Source organism: Stegostoma tigrinum, chromosome 14, assembly GCF_030684315.1.
Source record: "Stegostoma tigrinum isolate sSteTig4 chromosome 14, sSteTig4.hap1, whole genome shotgun sequence".
In the NCBI taxonomy this organism is placed as follows: domain Eukaryota; kingdom Metazoa; phylum Chordata; class Chondrichthyes; order Orectolobiformes; family Stegostomatidae; genus Stegostoma; species Stegostoma tigrinum.
In genome coordinates, this window is record NC_081367.1 from 73,593,612 (window position 1) to 73,618,398 (window position 24,787).

Below are 24,787 nucleotides of genomic sequence, written 5' to 3' on the forward strand. Positions count from 1 at the left end.
CTGGATCTCTGGAGTAACAGTCCAGTGATAATACCACGAGGCCATCGCCTCCCCTTATGTATACAAACACGTGTGCAATTATGCTTTTGAGCTGATGGATGGAATTTAATTTGGATAAACTCAAAGTATTGCATTTTGGTAAAACAAACAAGGGCCAAACTTGAACAATTAAACGTAGGGCATATCTAGTGTTGTAGAACAAAGAGACTTAGGGGTTCAGGTACATGATTCTTTCAAGTTTACAATGTAGACAAGTTGTTTAAGAAGGCATTTTGCACGCTTGTCTTCTTGCCCAGACTGTTGAGTTCAGGAATTGAGTTGTCATCTTGAGGTGTACAGATATTGGTGAGGCCACATCTGGAATACTGTATCCAGTTCTGGTCACCCTGTTATAGCAAGGATATTGTTAAGCTGGAGAGGGTTGAGAAAAGATTTACCGGGATGTTGCTGGAATATTTTCCAAAAGGATTTATATATAGTTTTTGGCCCTAAAGGCTATGGAGAAAAAGCAGAAAGAGGCTACTGAATTGGATGATCAGCCACGATCATATTGTATGGTGGAGTAGCCCAATGGATCAAATTGCCTATTCCTGCTCCTATTATCTGTTTCATTGTCATTCTATTGGTACCACGAAGCAAATTCTTGATCACGTGCGATATTCAGCCCTTCTGACTATCTGAAGAACTATTTTGCCAAATTTCTGTTGACCTCAGAGGTCAACAGAGTAAATCCCATGTCATTTCCAGTTTAACTGGTGTCACAAATGTGCAGTTGTTAAGACCCTTAAAGCACATTGGTAGGGTCCCTGCCCCTAGACTAATAAGTTTGGGTTCAAATCCCATCTGTTCCAGAGGTATGTAGTAACATCTCTGTACAGGTCGTTTCAAAAAAAGGGTTTTTTTTTAAAAAAAAAGTATCTACTGATATTGGAATCATTTATCAGTGATTTGACATCAACTTATGTTAGGCTTATTTGTAGTGTTTTTGTCAAATTGAGTGTTGAGTTATCGTCAATAACAAAGACAGAAGTTGTTTATTGCTAACACTTTAGGTACTTCAGTTTCTTTGACCCTTTTGCATTCTTTAAATCAAACTAGCGAGTTTCGAGAAGATTTGTAGCTCAGGTTGAGATTCTGGATGTGAGTTTGCTCGCTGAGCTGGAAGGTTAGTTTTCAGACATTTCGTCACCATTCTAGGTAACATCATCAGTGAGCCTTCAACGAAGCGCTGGTGTTATGTCCCGCTTTCTATTTATCTGGTTAGGTTTCCTTGGGTTGGTGATGTCATTTCCTGCTCTTTTTCTCAGAGGATGGTAGATTGATTTGGAGCCACGGTGTTTGTTGATGGAGTTCCGGTTGGAATGCCATGCTTCTGAAAAAACAGGCAGAAAGTTGGCCACCAGGATACATGAACATCAACTAGCCACAAAACGACATGACCCACTATCACTAGTATCCTTACATACAGATGAGGAAGGACAACACATCCATCCTAGGACAAGCCAAACAGAGACACGCATGAGAATTCCTAGAAGCATGGCATTCCAACCGGAACTCCATCAACACAAACATTGATTTGGAGTCAATCTAGCATCCTCTGAGAAAAAGAACAGGAAATGACATCACCAACCCAAGGAAACCTAAACAGATAAATAGAAAGCGGGACATAACACCAGCGCTTCGTCGGAGGCTCACTGATGATGTTACCTAGAATGGTGACAAAACGTCTGAAAACTAACCTTCCAGCTCAGCGAGCAAACTTAAATCAAACTATTATCCTACTAATATTTCATTAAACACAAAGCTGTTTTTCAGAAGGAAAATTAATTTTGCACAATTTCTTAGAAGCTATGCAGAGTATCTAGAGTATGCTGTTAGATCCAATGTATGCATAGTGTTGGATTTTCTATTTAATTCCTATTGTTGGCAATTTTTTTTTCTGTGGAAAATAGCATAAACCATACTTTGTCTTTTTTTTTCCCAGCTGCACAAATCAACAAACCTCAGGGTTCTCAGAGTGGAGATCTCTCAGGTCATTATCAAGGACGACAGCAACCTCTTTTATCCACCTCAGTGTCTGAGTTGTTCACCATTTGTGCCAGAATTGGTCTACCACGTCCAGATTTTAGCTTCATCAGGACCCCACAGGTTGGAACAAATTTGAATTTATAGTTTAATACTTAGCAATGAACAACATACATGTGAATCAGAATGCGACTTGCAAAAACAGGTGGTCCCTGATTTACAAATATTTGACTTATGAGCAATCGTGCTAACAATTATGATCCCATGCAAGGTATATTAATATTGATTTTAAGCATCTAACATGCATACATTTCTTTGTACTGACAAATGGCTGTATTATATTATCCAGCATTGTATTCCAACTGCATACAATTCAACTTGTGAATGGACTTGAGACTGGAACCTGTTCACAATGCAGGGATTGTATTATTTTACTGATCAAAGATGAACCTGATAATCAGATCACTATTTCAGCTTTTGCCTTTTGATTTGGTTTAGCCAGTGCTAAAGAATTTAGTTTTTCCATTTCTCATCAGTACTGAAATATAATTTTGATTATTAAGATTGAATTGCCAGGTGTACATTCATCCAAATTCCTGCCATCCAAGGACACAGTGCGGTTCCATTTTTACATGCATCAGTTATTTCTTTGTTTATTGCCTGCCCACTGAGATGTTATTATTTGGTGGCCTATAGACTATGCTTATCAGTGACTTTTTCCCCTTACTGTTTATAATTTTCACCCACATTGTTTCATCCTTTTCCTCCATAGAATCTGTTTCATCTCTCACCACTGCCCTGAGGTCATCCTTAAATATCAGAGCTAAACCACCCCCCTTTCCTTCCTGTCTGTCCTTCAGAATAGTCTGATACCCCTGGATATTTAATTCCCAGTAGTGACCACCCTGCAACCATATCTCTATAATGGCCACTAAATCATACCCATTCTTGATGATTTGTGCCACCAACTCATTTATCTTGTTTCGAATTCAGTGAGCGCTCAGATAAAGTGCTGTTATGCCACTTTAAATACCTTTTTGATTAACACCTTCGCCAGAAGAACCTTTGTTTTTAAACATTCTATCTTTTTCTGTCACTATCTGGTTTCCAATCATCTTAGTGCTACACTGCTCAGCTGCTTCTTGTTTTTCTTTTTACTTCCTTGATTCAGTTTTTCCTTAAGCCCTCTCCCACTCTCACTAAATGAGAGCCTTTCCTTAGATTCCCAACACACTGCCAATCAACTTTAAAGTCCAACCAGCAGTGGTAATAAAACCACCCACAAAAATATTAGATATCAAAGTGTGGAGCTGGATGAACACAGCATCAGAGGATCACAAAAGCCGACGTTTCGGGCCTCGACCCTTTCTGATCACAAAAATATTAGTCCTGTCTTGGTTTGGGTGAAGACCTTCCTTCTTGAACAGGTCCCACCTTGCCCAGAAATGGTCTCAATTATTCAATTACTGTGAAGAAGATAGGCTTTTATGACAAATGACAATGGTTACCTCGTTGCCATAAAGTCAGTTTTTTTAATTCCAACTTCTTGTTGAATTCAAATTTGACCTTCTGTCATGGTGGGATTTGAACCCCAGGGATGAGCCTGGTGTTGTGGGTTGCGAGTCTTAGCACAACTCCTCCATCTCTCCTCAAAGTGTTTACAATACAGAATGTGAGTGGGTGCTGATCTGTACTGCAGTGCTGCTTCTTAAAAGTAGTAATGAAGATTCATTTGTTGGATCGATATATTTGAAATATTCGTTTAACCATTAAGTCCTTTGAACTGTATTTCAACCGAGGGGAACGTAGCAAAAGAGTAAATATTATTTTAATAATCACTAAACACAACAGCCAATGATAATGTATACAGAAGGATATTGAGCAAAATATTTCCCAATAAAAGATTTAAGAGTGTTGTCATAATACCATTGTAATAATAAACCACTCGCACCTCAAAACGCTATATAATCCTGCTACTTCTGGTGGGTAACTGATACTGCATGTGGTAGTGGAGCTGCTGAATATTTGGAGAAGCCATACTCTTTAATTGTTGTGGAAGTTAAGAATCCCTTCTTTAGAACATCTGGTTTGCTAGAATAATAGACAAAATAATTTACATTGTAAATTGGAAGAGAAATTTAGTGTTCATGAAAGATATAGATTCTTCCACTGAAGTAGGACTGGTTTTGAAATGGTTTCAGTTGGTCAGAAATCGGATATCCTTAAGAGGGTCAGCAGGTCTGGCAGCATCTGCAGAGAAAAATAAAATTAATGTTTTGAATTCAATGATCATTTGTAAAGACATTTCTGGACAGTTTCTATCTCTACAGATGCTGCAAACTGGACTGAGTTTCTCCAGCATTTTCTGTTTTTATTTAAGATCTTCAAGTGTCTACATATTTTGGTTTTATTTAGTAAGAATGTACTTTGTGTTTAGATTTGGTTATTCTGGTTATCATTTTTCATCTTTGTAATTAATATTATGTCTCTTTATAATTGCAATCATTTATCCACTAGTATACACATGATTCAACCACTGGTTGTTAATGAAATGCATTTGTTTTTGCTAGGGCCTGACTGTTTGCCAAGTAAAGTTAGCAAATGGTTTGCTTGTGCATGGACCTCAGTGCCAGTCAGACAGTGATGCCCAGGAGAAAGCTGCAGCATTTGCATTACAGCGACTGGTACATACAACTTCCTTTGCTCTTTTCAACTTGCTAACGTACCAATTAAGATTTCAGTTTATTTAATCTAGTATTTTAAAAAGAAACATACCTGTTGCTGTCTCATTTTAGTTGTGGTATTTATTTGCTGTTTAAACTTTTGGTCATACAGAATGCCACGGGACAAAATGTTCCCCTCCCTCCAAACATGTTTTCCAGTTATCAACCAGTTGCAGGAGCCTTACCATCACCTGTCATTCCACCATCCTTTGGTCAGACCCCTGGTAAGAACTATCTAATAATTAAAACCTTAGCATTCATTAATTACAGTAGCTTTTCCATTTTAGTTTTGAGTAATCTGTGCTACAGAAATAATAAGGTAGTGGTGCCTAAGTGTTTTGAAAAAATGTTAAGTAAGCCATGGAAATTTATGAAATTTATGCAAAACCCAAGTGTGTTAATGCCTGTTTATTTCTCCATGTGCTCCTTAGCATGGATATTTTCTTGGGTTTTGAGATGCTTTTGCCCAGGCATCATTAATCAGTTTCTGCTGTTTTTCCATGCTTGTCATGACTACTGTATTGAAATTTTAGAAATTGGCTTTATTTATTAAATTAAAGATGTGTTTGTTTTTGTTTTTAAATTTTGTTTTACTTTTTACGATTAGCTAATTTCAAGAAAAACTGTTATCTAAAGTAGTTAAGGGGTAATTTAATGCTGTAATAGTCATTTGATACAAGTTGGATTTGACTCCTGTTTAACTTTATTGGAGTTGTGCTGTCTCTCAGGAAAATGTCAATTTTTTTTTTGTGTTTTTTGTTTTCATCCCAGAAATGACATCCAGGGACGTGAGATTACAATTTGAATGCAACTGACCAAACATAGCAGGCAGGGAAAAAGACGGAAAGCAAATTCAGTATTGCTGAGCATGTCAAATCACTTAGGAATGAGAAATAACACGAAATGAAAATTGAAACAGTTGAAAATTAAAATTATAAATGAATATAGGAGGATGAGAATAGTCCATTTTTAAAACATTCCCAAATGTGAAATAATCTTACAATAATTGAATGTCTTTCAATCCTCAGGTGGCATGATGCCTACAGCTCCTAATGGATATGGTCCTATGCCTTGGACAACTTTGATTCCTCCCCCACTGTACAATAGCTTTCAGATCCCATATTCAGGAAACATCTGCCCTGGAGGAGTGCTTATTGGTACTCACAATCAATTTGTGCCTTTGCAGGTATGTTTCCACAGCTTTTTATTCTAAAAATGTGTTCTCTGCAATTGAGAAAGCTGAAGCAATAGGTATTTTGGGAGAGATCATAGAAGAACTATGCTGTTTCTTGATATGTCTTGATAAGAAATCTTGTTGAATTTGTGTACTCAAGTGCAGATAAGACCCCAATTTACATAACATGATGCCTGGTTTAGGAAGGAACAGTAATAGCATATCCCTCCACGCCATAGGTTGTCTTTCATTAGAGAGAGAGAGAGAGAGATGACTGGTAGTGGTTCTAACCTGGGGTCACTTCATCTCAGGCCAGGGGAGATATTGAGAATGAAAGTCCTTCATTGTATTCTTAGCCAGTGCAGGAATTGCACCTATGCTGTTAGCATTACTTTGCATCACAAACCAACCATCCAACTGTCTGAGCTAATGATTGTCTTTGAATTAGTGATGTTTAAATCCACAGCTGGTGGGAATGGCACAGTCAGTTGATTGGCTACTTCTTGACTGATTCCTGTTTGGCTTCTGTTGAGTTAGGCTTTGAAGAGTAAAAATTCCCTCGAGTCTCAGAATTCTCATTAAATGCTACTTCACATTTTTTAAAAATCATGAACATTTGTTAATGTAATGCCTATTATTGAAGTTCTTCAATTTGTGTCAAGTTAAAGTTGCATTGGACAAGGCAACCAATGTAAGAACAAAAAACAGTCTTTTTCATGGTATTTCAGGGACCAATGTTGACCAGAATACCAGAACAACTAATGCTTCAAGGTTGTTTAACATTCACCTGACCAAGCAGACAGGGGCCCAGTTCTAACTTTTCAGGCCCAAGACAGCGCATATTTTTTTAAAATCCTGCACTGAATTGTCAGCTTTTATGTTTAAGGCCTAGGAAATGTGAATTCCTGTACATTTAAAAAAAAATGTTGTTGAGGTAGGAAATGCCTCTTTCCTGGGAATGAATAGAAGTAATTTGTTTGGTTCAGTAGTATAATTCTCATTTTAGACTCAGGTTTGAGTTTAAGCTCTCCTCCATCTTCATGGTATAAGATCATTCAAAATGGGAGTAGACCATTTGACCACTTGAATCTGCTGCTGTATTCCTGTCTAATGCTTGGTCTCAACTCTACTTTGCATCCTGTCCATGCCCCTTGATTCCCCAAAAAAGACCAAAAATCTGTCCTTCAAAGTTGACTCTGCAGTGCAGTGCTGAGGAAATGTTACATTGTCGTAGGTGACAATTGTTGGGCTGAGGACTTCTTCATATGGATGTAAAAGAATTGAGGCAGCGAAGAGTGTATTAGTTCTTCCAGTGATGTGGATAACAATGGTCCTGCAGATAACACCACCAAAACAGGTTAATGGATCATCAATGATAAGAGATAACAAGGCATAGAGCTGGATGATCACAGCAGGCCGAGCAGCATCAGAGGAGCAGGAAGCCTGACGTTTCGGCCCTAGATCCTTCCCGAAACGTCAGGCTTCCTGCTCCTCTGATGCTGCTCGGCCTGCTGTGATCATCCAGCTCTACACCTTGTTATCTCAGATTCTCCAGCACCTGCAGTTCCATGGATCATCAACCTCATTTTTTGCAATGGCACATTTCCTTGCAAATTAGAAACAAAAGAAAAATGAATACCAATCAAAAATAGTTCATAGTTGAACGGTTTAATTGTTCTAATAACATGAAAGAAGTAAAATAAACATCCCTCAGACTATATCTGGCACCCAAAATTTTACAAAAGGTAAGTCACCATGTGTTATAGATCTGATATCAAAAATGCAGAATAGTGTACAATTCATTTTTCTTGTACAGTTCTTTCATTTGGTGACTTGAATTTGACTTGTGGAGTTTGCTGCCTTTTATACTGCTGCGACATTTATTGTAGAGATCACCACGTGTGTTTTTCTTGTTTCAAAGGTGACCAAGAGGCGGACAAGCTTTAATAAAACATATGATGACAAGGAGTATAATCATTCAATCCAGCAAAAGCTGAACCAACCACCAGCTACAATGGACTTTTCAAATGCATCATCACACGGGTATCCTTCTGCTAGCACCTCCAGAAATTTTTTTCAGCCTGGTCGAATTCCCCTCGAATCACAGAATAAAGCAATTGTACAGACGTCTGTTCAAGCCCAAGGGCAGCAAAGGCCAGTGACAGGTTCATCTGGTAAACGCAGGCACAGGAAACTGGCAGTCAATTTTGGAGCATCTCAACTGCCTCAGTAGCTAAGGTGATTCAGATTACACTGCTTCTGCAATTCAATTTCATTCAGGGTAACTTTTTGAAAATTAGTCTCGATATCCATTTGTTTATTTGTCTTTATGTATTCATGATCTTTCCTAAATTTGCACATGATCCTGTTAAAGGGTGCAAACTGTCTGCACTGAAAGTTGACACTTATGGATCATTCTGTTGTCCATGATTGTTCTTCCATCCCGTGTATTTGAAACAAATGTTTTTTTGTGGAATATTTTGTTACCTTAAATCAGGCCAAGTGCTGCATAAATACATTTTCACACTTAAATAAAATTTTCTCCAGCAGTGACGAGTTGCTGGAGAAAGCCATACATCAATGGCCTGCACTTTCTGTGGATCTGAATTGTATGTCTTTTTGTTTCCAGTGTTCTTTTCTGTCTTGCTTGTCATACTTTGCTATCAAGCCATAAAAACTATCTCATAAACAAGTAATGTGGTTACATGAATTTCTGTATCATTGTGGTGATAGGTATGTAGGCCTTGCATTCCAAAAACAGGCAGATTGTACAAACAGTATAGACATTTTGCTGTTGGCAATAACTAAGGTTTGATTGTACTCAACCAACTTGCACTGACAAAATGTGCAACATTAAGTGTGATTCTGCGATTGGATGACATTAGCTCTGTAACGAATTACACAAACAATTTAGGATCATGTGTCAGGCACGTGTCATTGCTAGAAACTAATATATTAATACACAGGGCCATATTTTATGTACAGACAGTGAGAGTGTGTATACACACCCTGCCTGTTTCAAGTCAATAAAATATGTGACTCCATTCTCTGGCTCATTTCACAGGGCTAGTGGCTTGACTAATCAGTCAACCTGCCTGGCCTAAAATTCAAAGCTTGACGGTTAACTATCAGGTATCATTAACTGGGAGTTCTCCAGAGTCTACCTGGCAGGTTCTCCTTTTATACAGTATAAATGGTGTTTTCACTGTCTTTGGCATTTCTTGTGAGTTAATGATGACTAACAGTTGATACTTATTTACTGTTTGATGCCTTTCCACCAAATATGGATTGTACACTATGGAGAAAACTGCCAGAATTGTGAAAGTATGATGTCACTTGTCATTCTACTAATTTTCAAGCTTCAGCAATACTAATCTTATAAATGATCCAGTCAGAAATCTCTGGTTTTTGTTTGAGGCAGGTCATAATTTACCTCTACTGATAGATAAGTCTCAATTGTGAAGAGTGTAGTCATTTTTTAAATTTATAATGTATGGTCTCATATTGTGGGCTTCAAAATTTAAACAGTAATTTAGTCTTTGTTATAGCAATTTTGGTTTTGAATTCAGTTTGAGATCGACACCTTGACATTTCTAATCTTGCATTGTTATTGGGCAGAAACTCTAGCTCTGAATTTAATTGATTCCAGTTTGTGGTCTGCACCTTGATGTAACGTTATGAGTTTGTTTTGAATTTATTTGCTTTAGTTAATTTATAACAGCTCCAAAATGTAGAATGAAAGACTACATACATTACTCTGAAGCTTGTGGAAGATCCACTTTTAAAAATTATGTTTGTAGTTCTCATTTGCTTGGTAAATTACTCCTATTTTAACCTGCTCAACAACTTATGAGGATTGAAAATTGCTTGATCGTCATCTGAATAAAGCTGTTTGTTTATTAATTACAGCAATGATTGAAAGCATCTCACAATGGCTGTGAAAATGGCGTTAGCTCCATATAGCCGTTGTTGGTCTGAATGAGTTTCTCATGGTTTCCAGTGATGATCCTGTTTGACTAAACAAAATCTTTGAGAATTTCTTTTTAGAAGTATAGGTTTAATTTTTTTTTGTAAAAGCAACTACCCGTTAGTACTTCATTTCTATGAGTCCGAGTTATAATAGGGAATTTTGTTTATTTTGTGTCACTTTCTCTTTCATTTATGTGACACCAAGCTTTAGTCCAACAGGTTCATGTGAAAACACAAGCTTTCCGGGCCTCCCTCCTCCTTCAGGTGTTAGTGAGAGAGGTAGTATCAGACACAGAATTTACAATAGACAATAGGTGCTGGAGTAGGCCATTCGGCCCTTCGAGCCAGCACCACCATTCATTATGATCATGGCTGATCATCCACAATCAGTATCCTGTTCCTACCTTATCCCCGTAACCCTCGATTCCACTATCTTTAAGAACTCTGTCAATCTCTTTCGTGAAAGTATCCAGAGAGTTGGCCTCCACTGCCTTCTGGGGCAGAGCATTCCATATATCCACCACTCTCTGGGTGAAGAAGTTTCTCCTCAATTCTGTTCTAAATGGCCTACCCCTTATTTTTAAACTGTGACCTCTGGTCCTGGACTCACCCATCAGCGGAAACATGCTTCCTGCCTCCACAGTTTCTAATCCCTTAATAATCTTATACGTCTCAATCAGGTCCCCGCTCATCCTTCTAAACTCAAGAGTATACAAGCCCAGTCGCTCCAATCTTTCAACATATGATAGTCCTGCCATTCCGGGAATTGACCTTGTGAAACTATGCTGCACTCCCTCAATAGCAAGAATGTCCTTCCTCAAATTGGGAGACCAAAACTGCACACAATACTCCAGGTGCGGTCTCACCAGGGCCCTGTACAGCTGCAGAAGGACCTCTTTGCTCCTATACTCAATACCTCTTGTGATGAAGGCCCGCATGCTATTAGCTTTCTTCACTACCTGCTGTACCTGCATGCTTGCTTTCATTGACTGATGTACAAGAACACCTAGATCTTGTTGTCTTCCCCTTTACCTAACTTGACTCCATTGAGATAGTAATCTGCCTTCCTGTTCTTGCCACCAAAGTGTATAACCACACATTTATCCACATTAAACTGCATCTGCCATGCATCCGTCCACTCATCTAGCCTGTCCAAGTCACCCTGTATTCTCATAACATCCTCCTCACATTTCACACTGCCACCCAGCTTTGTGTCATCAGCAAATTTGCTAATATTACTTCTAATGCTTTCGTCTATATCATTAATATATATCGTAAACAGCTGCGGTCCCAGCACCGAACCTTGTGGAACGCCACTGGTCACTGCCTGCTATTCCGAAAGGGACCTGTTTATCACAACTCTTTGCTTCCTGTCAGCCAGCCAGCCAATTTTCAATCCAAGCCAGTATTTTGCCCCCAATACCATGTGCCCTAATTTTGTTCATCAAAAAGTAAAAGACCAAAGGGCCACCCCACTGATGAGGATATTCTGAACAAATCTAAGATGCTGTTAAATCTTGAACCAGTTAGATGGTTTAAATTGATTAATATATTTATATGTAAATCCCCGAATTTCTTTCAAGTCATGGTCCTGAGAGAACTAAAGGTTATATCAGTGTAAAGAAGAGGTGACATTTTAGGTCAGACAATATATGTTAAGTGTGAGACCTTGTTTAGAATCTGTTTACTTTTTGGTTTGGAGTCATACTGGTTTTATTTCTAAAGTAGGAATTTGTAAAATGTCACTGACTGTCTATAAATTGTGTGCTTTTTGAACAAAATAGAGTGTAAGTACAAATACAAATTCACCCATTTATGAGTGTGTTTGTGTGTGTGTGTGTGTGAGTGAGAGAGTGTGTGCGCATCTGTCTGACGGGAGTGGGGGAGAGGGAATGCGTGTGTGGTGAGTGGGAGAGTGTGTGCGCCTGCGTTGCGGGGTTGGGAAGTGTGTGTGTGTGTGTGTTGATGTATGCACGTGTGTGTGTTGATGTATGCACGTGTGCGCATTGTGGGGGTGGGGCGTGTGTGTGTGTGCGCGTGCATTGGGGGTGTGTATGTGTTGCGGGTTGAGGGGGAGGCATGGAATGTGTCGGGAGTTGGGGGTGTGGGGTGGCTGTGTTAGGGGTTAAAGGCGTGGCGTGGGGTGTGTTGCGGGTTGAGGGGGTGGCATGGAGTGTGTCGGGAGTTGGGGGTGTGTGTTGGGGTTGAGGGGGTGGATTGGGTGTGTATCGGGGGTTGGGGGGGTGGATTGGGTGTGTGTCGGGGGTTGGGGGGGTGGATTGGGTGTGTGTCGGGGGTTGGGGGGGTGGATTGGGTGTGTGTCGGGGGTTGGGGGGGTGGATTGGGTGTGTGTCGGGGGTTGGGGGGGTGGATTGGGTGTGTGTCGGGAGTTGAGGGAGTGGGGTGGGTGTGTGTTGAGGGCTTAGGGGGTGGGGTGGGTGTGTGTCGGGAGTTGAAGGGGTGGTGTGGGGTGTGTGTCGGGGGTTGGGGATTGGCGTGGGGTGTGTGTCAGGGCATGGGGAGGTGGCGTGGGGTGTGTGTCGAGGGCTGGGGGGTGGCGTAGGGTGTGTGTGGGGGGGGTTTGGGGTTGGGGTGTGTGGGGGCGGGTTTGTGGGTAGGGTGTGTGTGTCGGGGGGTTGGGGGTGGGGTGTGTGTGTCGAGGGCTGGGGGATGGCGTAGGGTGTGTGTGGGGAGGGTTTGGGGGATGGGGTGTGTGGGGGCGGATTTGTGGGTGGGGTGTGTGTGTGTCGGGGTTGAGGGGGGTGGGGGATGGGGTGTGTCGGGGGTGGGCTTTGTGTGTGGGGGGTGGGGGTGAGTGTGTCAGGGGGTGGGGTGCGTGGGGAGGGTTTGGGGGGTGGGGTGTGTGTGTGTGTCAGGGAATGGGGTGTGTATTTCGGGGGGTGGGGGGTGTGTGTCGGTGGGGTGGGGTGTGTGGGGAGTGGGTTGGGAGTGTGGAGGGTGTGTGTCGGGGGGTGGGGTGTAGGGTGGGGGGTGTGTATGTCAGGGGGTGGGGTGTGGGGAGTCGGTTGGGGGGGTTGGGGTGTGTGGGGTATAGGGTGGTGGGGGGTGTGGGGTGTAGGTTGGAGGGGTGGGGGATGTGTGGGGAGTGGGTTGGGGGGGTGGGGGGTGTGTGTGTCAGGGGTTGGGGGGGTGTGTCGGGGGTTGGGGTGTGTGTGTGTGTCGGGGTGGGCTGTGTGTGTGTGTGTGTGTGCGTGAGGGGAGTGGGTTAGGGATGTGTGTCGGGGGGTGGGGGGATGTGTGTCAGGGGGTGGGGTGTGTGGGGGCGGGTTTGTGGGTGGGGTGTGTGTGTCGGGGGGTGGGGTGTGTCGGGGGTGGGCTGTGTGTGTGTGTGGGGAGTGGGTTGGGGGTGTGTGTGTGTCGGGGGGTGGGGGGCTGTGTGTCAGGGGGTGGGGTGTGTGGGGAGGGTTTGGGGGGGTGGGGTGTGTGTGTGTGTGTGTCGGGGGGTGGGGGGTGGGGGTGTGTGTCGGGGGTGGGGTGTGTTGGGGGGTTTGGGGGGCTGGGGCTGTGTGTCGGGGGGTGGGGTGTGTGGGGCGGGGAGTGTGTGCGTCGGGGGGTGGGGTGTGTGGAGCGGGGAATGTGTGTGTTGGGGGTTGGGGGGTGTGTGTTTCGGAGTGGGGTGTAGGTTGGGGGTTGGGGGGTGTGTGTGTCAGGGGGTGGGGTGTGTGGGGAGTCGGTTGGGGGCTGGGGGGTGTGTGTCGGGGGTGGGGTGTGTGGGGTGTAGGTTGGGGGGTGTGTGGGATGTAGGTTGGGGGGTGTGTGGGGGGTGTGTGGGGTGTGTGTCGGGGGGGGTGTGTGTGTCGGGGGTGGGGCGTGTGTGTCGGGGGTGGGGCGTGTGTCGGGGGTGGGGCGTGTGGGGGTGTGTGTGTGTCGGGGGTGGGGTGGTGTGTGTGGGGTGTGTGTGCGTGTCGGGGGTGGGTGCGTGTCGGGGGGGGATGTGTCGGGTGGGGGGGTGGTGTGTGTGGGGTGTGTGTGCGTGTCGGGGGTGGGTGCGTGTCGGGGGGGGATGTGTCGGGTGGGGGGGTGTGTGTGTGTCGGGGTGGGGGGGTGTGTGTCGTGGCTGGGGGTGTGTGTGTGTCGGGGTGGGGGGGTGTGTGTCGGGGTGGGGGGGTGTGTGTCGTGGCTGGGGGTGTGTGTGTGTCGGGGTTGGGGGTGTGTGTCGTGGGTGGGGGGGTGTGTGTGTCGGGGGTGGGGGTGTGTGTGTGTCGGGGGGGTGTGTGTGTGTCGGGGGTGTGTGTGTCAGGGGTGGGGGGGGTGTCTGTCGGGGTGGGGGGGTGTGTCGGGGTGGGGGGGGTGTGTCGGGGTGGGGTGTGTGTGTGTCGTGGGTGGGGGTGTGTGTGTGTCGGGGGTGGGTGGGGGTGTGTGTGTGTCGGGGGTGGGTGGGGGTGTGTGTGTGTTGGGGGTGGGGTGGTGTGTGTGGGGTGGGTGCGTGTCGGGGGTGGGTGCGTGTCGGGGGGGTGTGTTGGGGGAGAGTGTGTGTCATGGGTGGGGGGGTGTGTGTGTCAGGGGTGGGGGGGTGTGTGTGTCAGGGGTGGGGGGGTGTGTGTGTCAGGGGTGGGGGGGTGTGTGTGTCGTGGGTGGGGTGTGTGTGTCGTGGGTGGGGGGTGTGTGTGTCGGGGGTGTGTGTGTCAGGGGTGGTGGGGGTTGTGTGTCGTGGTGGGGGTTGTGTGTCGGGGTGGGGGTGTGTGTGTGTTGGGGGTGTGTGTGTGTCGTGGGTGGGGGTGTGTGTTTGTTGGGGGTGTGTGTGTGTCGGGGGTGGAGGTGTGTGTGTGTCGGGGTTGGGGGTGTGTGTCGTGGGTGGGGGGGTGTGTGTGTCGGGGGTGGGGGTGTGTGTGTGTCGGCGGGGTGTGTGTGTGTCGGGGGTGTGTGTGTCAGGGGTGGGGGGGGTGTCTGTCGGGGTGGGGGGGGTGTGTCGGGGTGGGGGGTGTGTGTGTCAGGGGTGGGGGGGGTGTCTGTCGGGGTGGGGGGGGTGTGTCGGGGTGGGGGGTGTGTGTGTCGGGGGTGGGGGTGTGTGTGTCGGGGGTGTGTGTGTGTCGGGGGTGGGGTGTGTCGGGGGTGGGGTGTGTCGGGGGTGGGTTGTGTCGGGGGTGTGTGTGTCGGGGGTGTGTGTGTCGGGGGTGTGTGTGTCGGGGGTGGGTGGGTGTATGTGTCGGGGGTGGGTGGGTGTATGTGTCGGGGGTGGGGGTGTGTGTGTGTCGGGGGTGGGGGTGTGTGTGTGTCGGGGGTGGGGGTGGGGTGTGTCGGGGTGGTGGGTTGTGTGTCGGGGTCGGGGGTGGGTTGTGTCGGGGGTGGGGGGTGTGTTGTGTCGGGGGTGGGGGGTGTGTTGTGTCGGGGGTGGGGGGTGTGTGTGTGGGGGGTGGTGGGGGTGTGTGTGTGTCGGGGGTGGGGTGTGTGTGTCGGGGGTGGGTTGTGTGGGGGGTGTGTTGTGTCGGGGGTGGGGGGTGTGTGTGTCGGGGGTGGGGGGTGTGTGTGTCGGGGGTGGGGGGTGTGTGTGTCGGGGGTGGGGGGTGTGTGTGTCGGGGGTGGGGGGTGTGTGTGTCGGGGGTGGGGGGTGTGTGTGTCGGGGGTGGGGTGTGTGTGTGTCGGGTGTGGGGTGTGTCGGGGGTGGGGTGTGTCGGGGGTCGGGGGTGGGGTGTGTCGGGGGTGGGTTGTGTCGGGGGTGGGGGGTGTGTGTGTCGGGGGTGGGTTGTGTCGGGGGTGGGGGGGTGTGTGTGTCGGGGGTGGGGGGGTGTGTGTGTCGGGGTTGGGGGGGTGTGTGTGTCGGGGTTGGGGGGGTGTGTGTGTCGGGGGTGGGGGTGGGGTGTGTCGGGGTGGTGGGTTGTGTGTCGGGGGTCGTGGGTGGGTTGTGTCGGGGGTGGGTTGTGTCGGGGGTGGGGGGTGGGTTGTGTCGGGGGTGGGTTGTGTCGGGGGTGGGGGGTGTGTTGTGTCGGGGGTGGGGGGTGTGTGTGTGGGGGGTGGGGGGTGTGTGTGTGGGGGGTGGTGGGGGTGTGTGTGGGGGGGGTGGGGTGTGTGTGTCGGGGGTGGGTTTGTGGGGGGTGTGTGTGTGTCGGGGTTGGGGGTATGTGTGTGTCGGGGGTGGGGGTGGGGTGTGTCGGGGTGGTGGGTTGTGTGTCGGGGGTCGGGGGTGGGTTGTGTCGGGGGTGGGGGGTGTGTTGTGTCGGGGGTGGGGGGTGTGTGTGTCGGGGGTGGGGGGTGTGTGTGTGGGGGGTGGTGGGGGTGTGTGTGTGGGGGGTGGTGGGGGTGTGTGTGTGGGGGGTGGTGGGGGTGTGTGTGTCGGGGGTGGGGTGTGTGTGTCGGGGGTGGGGTGTGTGTGTCGGGGGTGGGTTGTGTCGGGGGTGGGTTGTGTGGGGGGTGTGTTGTGTCGGGGGTGGGGGGTGTGTGTGTCGGGGGTGGGGTGTGGGGGGGTTTGGGGGTGTGTGTGTCGGGGGTGGGGTGTGGGGGGGTTCGGGGGTGTGTGTGTCGGGAGTGTGTTGTGTCGGGGGTCGGGGGTGTGTTGTGTCGGGGGTGTGTTGTGTCGGGGGTGTGTTGTGTCGGGGGTGTGTTGTGTCGGGGGTGGGTGGGTGTGTGTGTCGGGGGTGGGTGGGTGTGTCTGTCGGGGGTGGGGGTGTGTGTGTCGGGGGTGGGGGTGTGTGTGTGTCGGGGGCGGGGGTGTGTGTGTGTCGGGGTTGGGGGTGTGTGTGTGTCGGGGTGGTGGGGTGTGTGTCGGGGGTCGGGGGTGGGGTGTGTCGGGGTGGGTTGTGTCGTGGGTGGGGAGTGTGTGTGTGTGGGGGGCGGTGGGGGTGTGTGTGTGTCGGGGGTGGGGGTGTGTCGGGGGTGGGGTGTGTCGGGGGTGGGGTGTGTCGGGGGTGGGGTGTGTCGGGGGTGGGGGTGTGTGTCGGGGGTGGGGGTGTGTGTCGGGGGTGGGGGTGTGTGTCGGGGTTGGGGGTGTGTGTGTGTCGGGGGGGTGGGTTGTGTCGGGGGGGTGGGTTGTGTCGGGGGTGGGTTGTGTCGGGGGTGGGGGGTGTGTTGTGTCGGGGGTGGGGGGTGTGTGTGTGGGGGGTGGTGGGGGGTGTGTGTGGGGGGTGGTGGGGGTGTGTGTGTGTGGGGGGTGGGGTGTGTGTGTGTCGGGGGTGGGGTGTGTGTGTCGGGGGTGGGGTGTGTGTGTCGGGGGTGGGTTGTGTGGGCGGTGGGTTGTGTGGGGGGTGTGTTGTGTCGGGGGTGGGGGGTGTGTTGTGTCGGGGGTGGGGGGTGTGTTGTGTCGGGTCGGGGGTGTGTGTGTCAGGGGTGGGGGGTGTGTGTGTCGGGGGTGGGGGGTGTGTGTGTCGGGGGTGGGGGGTGTGTGTGTCGGGGGTGGGGGGTGTGTGTGTCGGGGGTGGGGTGTGGGGGGGTTTGGGGGTGGGGTGTGGGGGGGTTTGGGGGTGGGGTGTGGGGGGGTTTGGGGGTGGGTTGTGTCGGGGGTGTGTTGTGTCGGGGGTGTGTTGTGTCGGGGGTGTGTTGTGTCGGGGGTGGGTGGGTGTGTGTGTCGGGGGTGGGTGGGTGTGTCTGTCGGGGGTGGGGGTGTGTGTGTCGGGGGTGGGGGTGTGTGTGTGTCGGGGGCGGGGGTGTGTGTGTGTCGGGGTTGGGGGTGTGTGTGTGTCGGGGTGGTGGGGTGTGTGTCGGGGGTCGGGGGTGGGGTGTGTCGGGGTGGGTTGTGTCGTGGGTGGGGAGTGTGTGTGTGTGGGGGGCGGTGGGGGTGTGTGTGTGTCGGGGGTGGGTTGTGTCGGGGGTGGGGGTGTGTCGGGGGTGGGGTGTGTCGGGGGTGGGGTGTGTCGGGGGTGGGGGTGTGTGTCGGGGGTGGGGGTGTGTGTCGGGGGTGGGGGTGTGTGTCGGGGTTGGGGGTGTGTGTGTGTCGGGGGGGTGGGTTGTGTCGGGGGGGTGGGTTGTGTCGGGGGTGGGTTGTGTCGGGGGTGGGGGGTGTGTTGTGTCGGGGGTGGGGGGTGTGTGTGTGGGGGGTGGTGGGGGGTGTGTGTGGGGGGTGGTGGGGGTGTGTGTGTGTGGGGGGTGGGGTGTGTGTGTGTCGGGGGTGGGGTGTGTGTGTCGGGGGTGGGGTGTGTGTGTCGGGGGTGGGTTGTGTGGGCGGTGGGTTGTGTGGGGGGTGTGTTGTGTCGGGGGTGGGGGGTGTGTTGTGTCGGGGGTGGGGGGTGTGTTGTGTCGGGGGTGGGGGGTGTGTTGTGTCGGGTCGGGGGTGTGTGTGTCAGGGGTGGGGGGTGTGTGTGTCGGGGGTGGGGGGTGTGTGTGTCGGGGGTGGGGGGTGTGTGTGTCGGGGGTGGGGTGTGGGGGGGTTTGGGGGTGGGGTGTGGGGGGGTTTGGGGGTGGGGTGTGGGGGGGTTTGGGGGTGGGTTGTGTCGGGAGTGTGTTGTGTCGGGGGTCGGGGGTGGGTTGTGTCGGGGGTGGGTTGTGTCGGGGGTGGGTGGGTGTGTGTGTCGGGGGTGGGTGGGTGTGTGTGTCGGGGGTGGGTGGGTGTGTCTGTCGGGGGTGGGGGTGTGTGTGTCGGTGGTGGGGGTGTGTGTGTCGGGGGTGGGGGTGTGTGTGTGTCGGGGGTGTGTGTGTGTCGGGGTTGGGGGTATGTGTGTGTCGGGGTGGTGGGGCGTGTGTCGGGGGTCGGGGGTGGGGTGTGTCGGGGTGGGTTGTGTCGTGGGTGGGGAGTGTGTGTGTGTGGGGGGTGGTGGGGGGGTGTGTGTGGGGGGTGGTGGGGGGGTGTGTGTGTCGGGGGTGGGGTGTGTGTGTCGGGGGTGGGTTGTGTCGGGGGTGGGTTGTGTCGGGGGTGGGGGGTGGGTTGTGTCGGGGGTGGGGGGTGGGTTGTGTCGGGGGTGTGCTGTGTGTTGTGTCGGGGTTGGGGGGTGTGTTGTGTCGGGGGTGGGGGGTGTGTGTGTGGGTGGTGGTGGGGGTGTGTGTGTGTCGGGGGTGGGGTGTGTGTGTCGGGGGTGGGGTGTGTGTGTCGGGGGTGGGGTGTGTGTGTCGGGGGTGGGTTGTGTGGGGGGTGTGTTGTGTCGGGGGTGGGGTGTGTGTGTCGGGGGTGGGTTGTGTGGGGGGTGTGTTGTGTCGGGGGTGGGGGGTGTGTTGTGTCGGGGGTGGGGGGTGTGTTGTGTCGGGGGTGGGGGGTGTGTGTGTCGGGGGTGGGGGGTGTGTGTGTCGGGGGTGGGGGGTGTGTGTGTCGGGGGTGGGGGGTGTGTGTGTCGGGGGTGGGGTGTGGGGGGGTTTGGGGGTGGGGTGTGGGGGGGTTTGGGGGTGTGTGTGTCGGGGGTGGGTTGTGTCGGGAGTGTGTTGTGTCGGGGGTCGGGGGTGTGTTGTGTCGGGGGTGGGGTGGGTTGTGTCGGGGGTGGGGTGGGTTGTGTCGGGGGTGGGGGGTGTGTTGTGTCGGGGGTGGGGGGTGGGGGGGTTTGGGGGTGTGTGTGTCGGGGGTGGGTTGTGTCGGGGGTGGGGGGTGGGGGGGTTTGGGGGTGTGTGTGTCGGGGGTGGGTTGTGTCGGGGGTCGGGGGTGGGTTGTGTCGGGGGAGGGTTGTGTCTGTCGGGGGTGGGTGGGTGTGTGTGTCGGGGGTGGGTGGGTGTGTGTGTCGGGGGTGGGTGGGTGTGTCTGTCGGGGGTGGGGGTGTGTGTGTCGGTGGTGGGGGTGTGTGTGTCGGGGGTGGGGGTGTGTGTGTGTCGGGGGTGTGTGTGTGTCGGGGTTGGGGGTATGTGTGTGTCGGGGTGGTGGGGCGTGTGTCGGGGGTCGGGGGTGGGGTGTGTCGGGGTGGGTTGTGTCGTGGGTGGGGAGTGTGTGTGTGTGGGGGGTGGTGGGGGGGTGTGTGTGGGGGGTGGTGGGGGGGTGTGTGTGTCGGGGGTGGGGTGTGTGTGTCGGGGGTGGGTTGTGTCGGGGGTGGGTTGTGTCGGGGGTGGGGGGTGTGTTGTGTCGGGGGTGTGCTGTGTGTGTGTCGGGGGTGGGGGGTGTGTGTGTCGGGGGTGGGGGGTGTGTGTGTCGGGGGTGGGGGGTGTGTGTGTCGGGGGTGGGTTGTGTCGGGGGTGGGTTGTGTCGGGGGTGGGGTTGGGTTGTGTCGGGGGTGGGGGGTGTGGTGTGTCGGGGGTGGGGGGTGTGGTGTGTCGGGGGTGGGGGGTGTGTGTGTCGGGGGTGGGGGGTGTGTGTGTCGGGGGTGGGGTGTGGGGGGGGTCGGGGGTGGGGTGTGGGGGGGGTCGGGGGTGTGTGTGTCGGGGGTGGGTTGTGTCGGGAGTGTGTGGTGTCGGGGATCGGGGGTGTGTTGTGTCGGGGGTGTGTTGTGTCGGGGGTGTGTTGTGTCGGGGGTGGGTGGGTGTGTGTGTCGGGGGTGTGTTGTGTCGGGGGTGGGTGGGTGTGTGTGTCGGGGGTGTGTTGTGTCGGGGGTGGGTGGGTGTGTGTGTTGGGGGTGGGTGGGTGTGTCTGTCGGGGGTGGGTGGGTGTGTGTGTCGGGGGTGGGGGTGTGTGTGTGTCGGGGTGGTGGGGTGGGGGTCGGGGGTGGGGTGTGTCGGGGTGGGTTGTGTCGTGGGTGGGGAGTGTGTGTGTGTGGGGGGTGGTGGGGGTGTGTGTGTGTCGGGCGTGGGGTGTGTGTGTCGGGGGTGGGTTGTGTCGGGGGTGGGTTGTGTCGGGGGTGGGTTGTGTCGGGGGTGGGTTGTGTCGGGGGTGTGTGTGTCGGGGGTGGGGGGTGTGTGTGTCGGGGGTGGGGGGTGTGTGTGTCGGGGGTGGGAGGTGTGTGTGTCGGGGTGGGAGGTGTGTGTGTCGGGGGTGGGGGGTGTGTGTGTCGGGGGTGGGGGGTGAGTGTGTCGGGGTGGGGTGTGGGGGGGTTTGGGGGGGTGTGTGTCGGGGGTGGGTTGTGTCGGGGTGGGTTGTGTCGGGGGTCGGGGGTGTGTTGTGTCGGGGGTGTGTTGTGTCGGGGGTGGGGGGGGTGTGTTGTGTCGGGGGTGGGGGGGTGTGTTGTGTCGGGGGTGGGTGGGTGTGTGTGTCGGGGGTGGGTGTGTGTGTCGGGGGTGGGTGGGTGTGTTGTGTCGGGGGTGGGTGTGTCTGTCGGGGGTGGGGGTGTGTGTGTGTCGGGGGTGGGGGTGTGTGTGCCGGGGTGGGTTGTGTCGGGGTGGTGGGGTGTGTGTCGGGGGTGGGTTGTGTCGTGGGTGGGGAGTGTGTGTGTGTGGGGGGTGGTGGGGGTGTGTGTGTGGGGGGTGGTGGGGGTGTGTGTGTGGGGGGTGGTGGGGTGTGTCGGGGGTGGGGTGTGTCGGGGGTGGGGTGTGTGTGTGTCGTGGGTGGGGGTGTGTGTGTGTCCGGGGTGGGGTATGTCGGGGTGGTGGGGTGTGTCGGGGGTGGGGGGTGTGTTGTGTCGGGGGTGGGGGGTGTGTTGTGTCGGGGGTGGGGGGTGTGTGTGTCGGGGGTGGGGGGTGTGTGTGTCGGGGGTGGGGGGTGTGTGTGTCGGGGGTGGGTTGTGTCGGGGGTGGGTTGTGTCGGGGGTGGGGTTGGGTTGTGTCGGGGGTGGGGGGTGTGTTGTGTCGGGGGTGGGGGGTGTGTGTGTCGGGGGTGGGGGGTGTGTGTGTCGGGGGTGGGGGGTGTGTGTGTCGGGGTGGGGTGTGGGGGGGTTTGGGGGTGGGGTGTGGGGGGGTTTGGGGGTGTGTGTGTCGGGGGTGGGTTGTGTCGGGAGTGTGTGGGGTCGGGGGTGTGTTGTGTCGGGGGTGTGTTGTGTCGGGGGTGGGTGGGTGTGTGTGTCTGTCGGGGGTGGGTGGGTGTGTCTGTCGGGGGTGGGTGAGTGTGTGTGTCGGGGTCGGGGGTATGTGTGTGTCGGGGTGGTGGGGTGTGTGTCGGGGGTCGGGGGTGGGGTGTGTCGGGGTGGGTTGTGTCGTGGGTGGGGAGTGTGTGTGTGTGGGGGGTGGTGGGGGTGTGTGTGTGTCGGGCGTGGGGTGTGTGTGTCGGGGGTGGGTTGTGTCGGGGGTGGGTTGTGTCGGGGGTGGGTTGTGTCGGGGGTGTGTTGTGTCGGGGGTGGGGGGTGTGTTGTGTCGGGGGTGGGGGGTGTGTTGTGTCGGGGGTGGGGGGTGTGTGTGTCGGGGGTGGGGGGTGTGTGTGTCGGGGGTGGGTGGGTGTGTGTGTCGGGGTCGGGGGTATGTGTGTGTCGGGGTGGTGGGGTGTGTGTCGGGGGTCGGGGGTGGGGTGTGTCGGGGTGGGTTGTGTCGTGGGTGGGGAGTGTGTGTGTGTGGGGGGTGGTGGGGGTGTGTGTGTGTCGGGCGTGGGGTGTGTGTGTCGGGGGTGGGTTGTGTCGGGGGTGTGTTGTGTCGGGGGTGGGGGGTGTGTGTGTCGGGGGTGGGGGGTGTGTGTGTCGGGGGTGGGGGGTGTGTGTGTCGGGGGTGGGGGGTGTGTGTGTCGGGGGTGGGGGGTGTGTGTGTCGGGGGTGGGAGGTGTGTGTGTCGGGGGTGGGGGGTGTGTGTGTCGGGGGTGGGGGGTGTGTGTGTCGGGGGTGGGGTGTGGGGGGGTTCGGGGGTGGGGTGTGGGGGGGTTCGGGGGGGGTGTGTGTCGGGGGTGGGTTGTGTCGGGGGTGGGTTGTGTCGGGGGTGGGTTGTGTCGGGGGTGTGTGTGTCGGGGGTGGGTTGTGTCGGGGGTCGGGGGTGGGTTGTGTCGGGGGTGTGTTGTGTCGGGGTGGGTGGGTGTGTTGTGTCGGGGGTGGGTGGGTGTGTGTGTCGGGGGTGGGTGGGTGTGTGTGTCGGGGGTGGGGGTGTGTGTGCCGGGGTGGGTTGTGTCGGGGTGGTGGGGTGTGTGTCGGGGGTGGGTTGTGTCGTGGGTGGGGAGTGTGTGTGTGTGGGGGGTGGTGGGGGTGTGTGTGTGGGGGGTGGTGGGGGTGTGTGTGTCGGGGGTGGGGTGTGTCGGGGGTGGGGTGTGTCGGGGGTGGGGTGTGTCGGGTGTGGGGTGTGCGTGTGTCGGGTGTGGGGTGTGTGTGTGTGTCGGGGGTGGGGTGTGTCGGGGGTGGGGTGTGTGTGTGTCGTGGGTGGGGGTGTGTGTGTATCGTGGGTGGGGGTGTGTGTGTGTCCGGGGTGGGGTGTGTCGGGGTGGTGGGGTGTGTGTGTGTCGGGGGTGGGGTGTGTCGGGGTGGTGGGGTGTGTGTGTGTGTCGGGGGTGGGGGTATGTGTGTGTCGGGGGTGGGGGTGTGTGTGTGTCAGGGGTGGGGGGTGTGAGTGTCAGGGGTGGGGGTGTGTGTGTCGGGGTGGTGGGGGGTGGGTTGTCTCGGGGGTGGGGGGTGTGTGTCTCGGGGGTGGGGGGTGTGTGTGTCGGGGGTGGGGGGTGTGTGTGTCGGGGGTGGGGGTGTGTGTGTGTCGGGGGTGGGGGTGTGTGTGTGTCGGGGGTGGGGGTGTGTGTGTGTCCGGGGTGGGGGTGTGTGTGTGTCGGGGTTGGGGGTGTGTGTGTGTCGGGGTTGGGGGTGTGTGTGTGTCGGGGTTGGGGGTGTGTGTGTGTCGGGTTGGGGGTGTGTGTGTGTCGGGGTTGGGGGTATGTGTGTGTCGGGGGTGGGGTGTGTCGGGGGTGGGGTGTGTCGGGGGTGGGGTGTGTCGGGGGTGGGGTGTGTCGGGGGTGGGGTGTGTCGGGGGTGGGGTGTGTCGGGGGTCGGGGGTGGGGTGTGTCGGGGGTCGGGGGTGGGATCTGTCAGGGGTCGGGGGTGGGTTGTGTCGGGGGAGGGTTGTGTCTGTCGGGGGTGGGTGGGTGTGTGTGTCGGGGGTGGGTGGGTGTGTGTGTCGGGGGTGGGTGGGTGTGTGTGTCGGGGTTGGGGGTGTGTGTGTGTCGGGGTTGGGGGTGTGTGTGTGTCGGGGTTGGGGGTGTGTGTGTGTCGGGGTTGGGGGTGGGGTGTGTCGGGGTGGTGGGGTGTGTGTCGGGGTGGTGGGGTGTGTGTCGGGGGTGTGTGTGTGTCGGGGTCGGGGGTGGGGTGTGTCGGGGTGGTGGGGTGTGTGTCGGGGGTCGGGGGTGGGTTGTCGGGGGTGGGTTGTCGGGGTGGGTTGTGGGGGGTGGGTTGTGTCGGGGGTGGGGGGTGTGTTGTGTCGGGGGTGGGGGGTGTGTGTGTCGGGGGTGGGGGGTGTGTGTGTGTCGGGGGTGGGGTGTGTGTGTCGGGGGTGGGTTGTGTGGGGGGTGTGTTGTGTCGGGGGTGGGGGGGTGGTTGTGTCGGGGGTGGGGGGTGTGTGTGTCGGGGGTGGGGGGTGGTTGTGTCGGGGGTGGGGGGTGTGTGTGTCGGGGGTGGGGGGTGTGTGTGTCGGGGGTGGGGGGTGGTTGTGTCGGGGGTGGGGGGTGGTTGTGTCGGGGGTGGGGGGTGTGTGTGTCGGGGGTGGGGGGTGTGTGTGTCGGGGGTGGGGTGTGTGTGTGTCGGGGGTGGGGTGTGTGTGTGTCGGGGGTGGGGGGTGTGTGTGTCGGGGGTGGGTTGTGTCGGGGTGGGTTGTGTCGGGGGTGGGTGGGTGTGTGTGTCGGGGGTGGGTGGGTGTGTGTGTCGGGGGTGTGGGTGTGTGTGTCGGGGTTGGGGGTGTGTGTGTGTCGGGGTTGGGGGTGTGTGTGTGTCGGGGTGGTGGGGTGTGTGTCGGGGGTCGGGGGTGGGGTGTGTCGGGGTGGGTTGTGTCGTGGGTGGGGAGTGTGTGTGTGTGGGGGGTGGTGGGTGTGTGTGTGTCGGGGGTGGGGTGTGTTGTGTCGGGGGTGGGGGGTGTGTTGTGTCGGGGGTGGGGGGTGTGTTGTGTCGGGGTTGGGGGGTGTGTTGTGTCGGGGGTGGGGGGTGTGTGTGTGGGTGGTGGTGGGGGTGTGTGTGTGTCGGGGGTGGGGTGTGTGTGTCGGGGTGGGGTGTGTGTGTCGGGGGTGGGTTGTGTGGGGGGTGTGTTGTGTCGGGGGTGGGGTGTGTGTGTCGGGGGTGGGTTGTGT

The 24,787-nt window shown here is 54.6% G+C and overlaps 1 protein-coding gene and 1 long non-coding RNA gene across 4 annotated transcripts in view; one reads left to right on the plus strand and one right to left on the minus strand.

Moving 5' to 3' along the window:
- xrn1 (5'-3' exoribonuclease 1) overlaps positions 1-24,787 on the plus strand; it is a 144,368-nt gene that overhangs the window by 111,771 nt on the left and 7,810 nt on the right. For all 3 annotated transcript variants that reach the window (XM_048541536.2, XM_048541535.2, XM_048541537.2), the window contains exons 40-44: positions 1,985-2,148; positions 4,596-4,709; positions 4,861-4,972; positions 5,777-5,934; positions 7,844-8,160. In XM_048541536.2, the coding sequence (XP_048397493.1) occupies positions 1,985-2,148; positions 4,596-4,709; positions 4,861-4,972; positions 5,777-5,934; positions 7,844-8,155 (860 nt within the window). In that variant the 3' untranslated portion in view covers positions 8,156-8,160. The remainder of the gene's footprint in view (positions 1-1,984; positions 2,149-4,595; positions 4,710-4,860; positions 4,973-5,776; positions 5,935-7,843; positions 8,161-24,787) is intronic.
- Positions 4,203-24,787, minus strand: part of LOC132210544 (uncharacterized) — a 33,350-nt gene continuing 12,765 nt past the window's right edge. The window contains exon 3 of the long non-coding RNA XR_009446687.1: positions 4,203-4,275. This is a non-coding gene — a long non-coding RNA (uncharacterized LOC132210544). The remainder of the gene's footprint in view (positions 4,276-24,787) is intronic.